At 45.5% G+C, this 3,943-nt stretch overlaps 2 protein-coding genes across 2 annotated transcripts; both read left to right on the plus strand.

The window, feature by feature from the left end:
- Positions 1-761: 761 nt before the first annotated feature.
- On the plus strand, positions 762-918 carry Pmar_PMAR004895 (hypothetical protein; the record flags this gene model as incomplete). The annotated part of the gene is made up of 1 exon (XM_002779465.1): positions 762-918. A coding segment is annotated over one exon (157 nt), but the record flags the coding sequence as incomplete, so codon positions are not given.
- Positions 919-3,354: 2,436 nt separating this feature from the next.
- Pmar_PMAR004896 (mdr1 protein, putative) lies at positions 3,355-3,885 on the plus strand (the record flags this gene model as incomplete). The annotated part of the gene is made up of 1 exon (XM_002779466.1): positions 3,355-3,885. The coding sequence occupies one exon, from the start codon at positions 3,355-3,357 to the stop codon at positions 3,883-3,885; it is 531 nt and encodes a 176-aa protein (XP_002779512.1).
- Positions 3,886-3,943: the final 58 nt, after the last annotated feature.

Below are 3,943 nucleotides of genomic sequence, written 5' to 3' on the forward strand. Positions count from 1 at the left end.
TACTACAACAATAACAACAGTGGCTTGGGTGTGGTGGGGGCTATTACAACAATAACAACAGTGGTTTGGGCTACTTCAACAATAACAACAGTGGTTTGGGCTACTACAACAATAACAACAGTGGCTTGGGTTACTACAACACTAGCAACGGTGGTTTGGACTACTACAGCAATAACAACAGTGGTTTGGTTGTGGTTAGGGCTACTACAGCAACAGCAACAGTGGTTTGGGCTACTACAACAGCATCATCATCAGTGTGTGTGTAACTAGAGAGAGAGACCGTGACGCCATGTGCGTATTACGGTCAGATGTACCCCAAAAGGGCAGTTAGATACCCATCATACCAACCAGTCTTGTGTCATCAACCGGACCAGAGCCAGTTGCTCCAGCACAGAGGCTACATCATCAGTAGCGTCATCAGTAGCATCATCAGAGCATCATCAGTAGTTGGGGCTATCACAACAATAACAACAGTGGTTTGGTTGTGGTTAGGGCTACTACAGCAATAGCAACAGTGATTTGGGTCTGGTTGGGGCTATAACAACAATAGCAACAGTGGTTTGGGCTACTACAACAACATCAGCAGTAGTTGGGGCTATCACAACAATAGCAACAGTGGTTTGGGTGTGGTTGGGGCTATTACAACAATAACAACAGTGGTTCGGGCTACTACAACAATAACAACAGTGGTTTGGGTGTGGTTGGGGCTATAACAACAATAGCAACAGTTGTTTGAGCTACTACTACAACATCAGCAGTAGTTGGGGCTATCACAACAATAGCAACAGTGGTTTGGGTGTGGTTGGGGCTATTACAACAATAACAACAGTGGTTTGGGCTACTACAACAATAACAACAGTGGTTTGGGCTACTACAACAATAACAACAGTGGTTTGGGCTACTACAACAATAACAACAGTGGTTTGGGTGTGATTGGGGCTATAACAACAATAGCAACAGTGGTTTGGGCTACTACAACAACATCAGCAGTAGTTGGGGCTATCACAACAATAGCAACAGTGGTTTGGGTGTGGTTGGGGCTATTACAACAATCACAACAGTGGTTTGGGCTACTACAACAATAACAACAGTGGTTTGGGTGTGGTTGGGGCTATAACAACAATAGCAACAGTGGTTTGGGCTACTACAACAACATCAGCAGTAGTTGGGGCTATCACAACAATAGCAACAGTGGTTTGGGTGTGGTTGGGGCTATTACAACAATAACAACAGTGGTTTGGGCTACTACAACAATAACAACAGTGGTTTGGGTGTGGTTGGGGCTATAACAACAATAGCAACAGTGGTTCGGGCTACTACAACAGCATCAGCAGCGGTTCGGGTTACTACAACTATAGCAACAGTGGCTTGGGTGTGGTTGGGGCTATAACAACAATAGCAACAGTGGTTTGGGCTACTACAACAATAACAACAGTGGTTTGGGTTACTACAACAATAACAACAGTGGTTTGGGTGTGGTTGGGGCTATAACAACAATAGCAACAGTTGTTCGGGCTACTACAACAGCATCAGCAGCGGTTCGGGTTACTACAACTATAGCAACAGTGGCTTGGGTGTGGTTGGGGCTATAACAACAATAGCAACAGTGGTCTGGGCTACTACAACAATAGCAACAGTGGTTTGGGCTACTACAACAATAACAACAGTGGCTTGGGTGTGGTTGGGGCTATAACAACAATAGCGACAGTGGTTTGGGCTACTACAACAACATCAGCAGTAGTTGGGGCTATCACAACAATAGCAACAGTGGTTTGGGTGTGGTTGGGGCTATTACAACAATAACAACAGTGGTTTGGGTGTGGTTGGGGCTATTACAACAATAACAACAGTGGTTCGGGCTACTACAACAGCATCAGCAGCGGTTCGGGTTACTACAACTATAGCAACAGTGGTTTGAGCTACTACAGCAATAGCAACAGTGTTTTGAGCTACTACAGCAATAGCAACAGTGGTTTGGGCTACTACAACAATAACAACAGTGGTTTGGGCTACTACAACAATAACAACAGTGGCTTGGGTTACTACAACACTAGCAACGGTGGTTTGGACTACTACAGCAATAACAACAGTGGTTTGGTTGTGGTTAGGGCTACTACAGCAACAGCAACAGTGGTTTGGGCTACTACAACAGCATCATCATCAGTGTGTGTGTAACTAGAGAGAGAGACCGTGACGCCATGTGCGTATTACGGTCAGATGTACCCCAAAAGGGCAGTTAGATACCCATCATACCAACCAGTCTTGTGTCATCAACCGGACCAGAGCCAGTTGCTCCAGCACAGAGGATACATCATCAGTAGCGTCATCAGTAGCATCATCAGAGCATCATCAGAGCATCATCAGTAGTTGGGGCTATCACAACAATAGCAACAGTGGTTTGGGCTACTACAACAACATCAGCAGTAGTTGGGGCTATCACAACAATAGCAACAGTGGTTTGGGTGTGGTTGGGGCTATTACAACAATAACAACAGTGGTTTGGGCTACTACAACAATAACAACAGTGGTTTGGGTGTGGTTGGGGCTATAACAACAATAACAACAGTGGTTTGGGCTACTACTACAACATCAGCAGTAGCTGGGGCTATCACAACAATAGCAACAGTGGTTTGGGTGTGGTTGGGGCTATTACAACAATCACAACAGTGGTTTGGGCTACTACAACAATAACAACAGTGGTTTGGGTGTGGTTGGGGCTATAACAACAATAGCAACAGTGGTTTGGGCTACTACAACAACATCAGCAGTAGTTGGGGCTATCACAACAATAGCAACAGTGGTTTGGGTGTGGTTGGGGCTATTACAACAATAACAACAGTGGTTTGGGCTACTACAACAATAACAACAGTGGCTTGGGTGTGGTTGGGGCTATAACAACAATAACAACAGTGGTTTGGGTGTGGTTGGGGCTATAACAACAAAAGCAACAGTGGTTCGGGCTACTACAACAGCATCAGCAGCGGTTCGGGTTACTACAACTATAGCAACAGTGGCTTGGGTGTGGTTGGGGCTATAACAACAATAGCAACAGTGGTTTGGGTGTGGTACTGGAACTAAAATGCTGCACTTGAAAACTTGCGTTATCCATACGGCTCACTCTTCGACGGCGGCTTATGTGCCAACACCCGATAAAGGGACAGGCCGTTGTGTTCTGTCCTTATAGCGTGGCGGGGATATCATCCGTTTCTGAGTACTGCGTAGAGAAAGTGTTGTCGGTGGCGGCCTGCATTACTGCGAACTCTTTGAGTTATGATTATTATCTTAGTTCCACTCCTGTTAGGAGATTTTGTTGTTTCTTGTGTTCACAAGCCTTTCTAGCAGCAGCACCGAAACATGGGAGCTAACGGTAAAGGCAATAATAAATGTTTCTTCGCTAAGAAGTTCTTCGGCAAGAAGGCTACTGCTGTTGATAACAACGGTTCTACTACTGATGATGTTGATGACCCTAACAATGTTCGAGTTGAGGACAACAAGTCGGTTTCTTATTTCACTCTGTTCGCTCTGGCCGATAAACACGACAAGATCATCCTTGCCATAGGTGTCACGGCCGCCTTGATAAACGGTGCTCTGATGCCACTGTTCTCGCTCTTGTTTGGCAACTTTGCTGATGCTGCTGCTGGTGGCATTGCCGGTTTCATGCATAGGATATCCAAGGTTGCTTGGGAAATGTGCGTATTGGGCGCGATTTCTTTCGTGGCTGCCTCCATTTTCAACGCTTGTTTTTCATATTTTTCTGAAAATCAAGTGACGAGGTTGAGAGTTAAGTACTTACAAGCTGTAGTTGGCCAAGACATTGCTTGGTTTGATGTTAGGACCCCTGCGGCGCTACCCGCTCGCATGTCTGAGACGTCCTCAAGTCCGTGATGCGATTGGTCAAAAAGCCTCTATGATGTGTATGAATGTTTCTATGTGTATTGTTGGT

This window comes from Perkinsus marinus, assembly GCF_000006405.1.
Source record: "Perkinsus marinus ATCC 50983 genomic scaffold scf_1104296947106, whole genome shotgun sequence".
Lineage (NCBI taxonomy): Eukaryota > Perkinsozoa > Perkinsida > Perkinsidae > Perkinsus > Perkinsus marinus.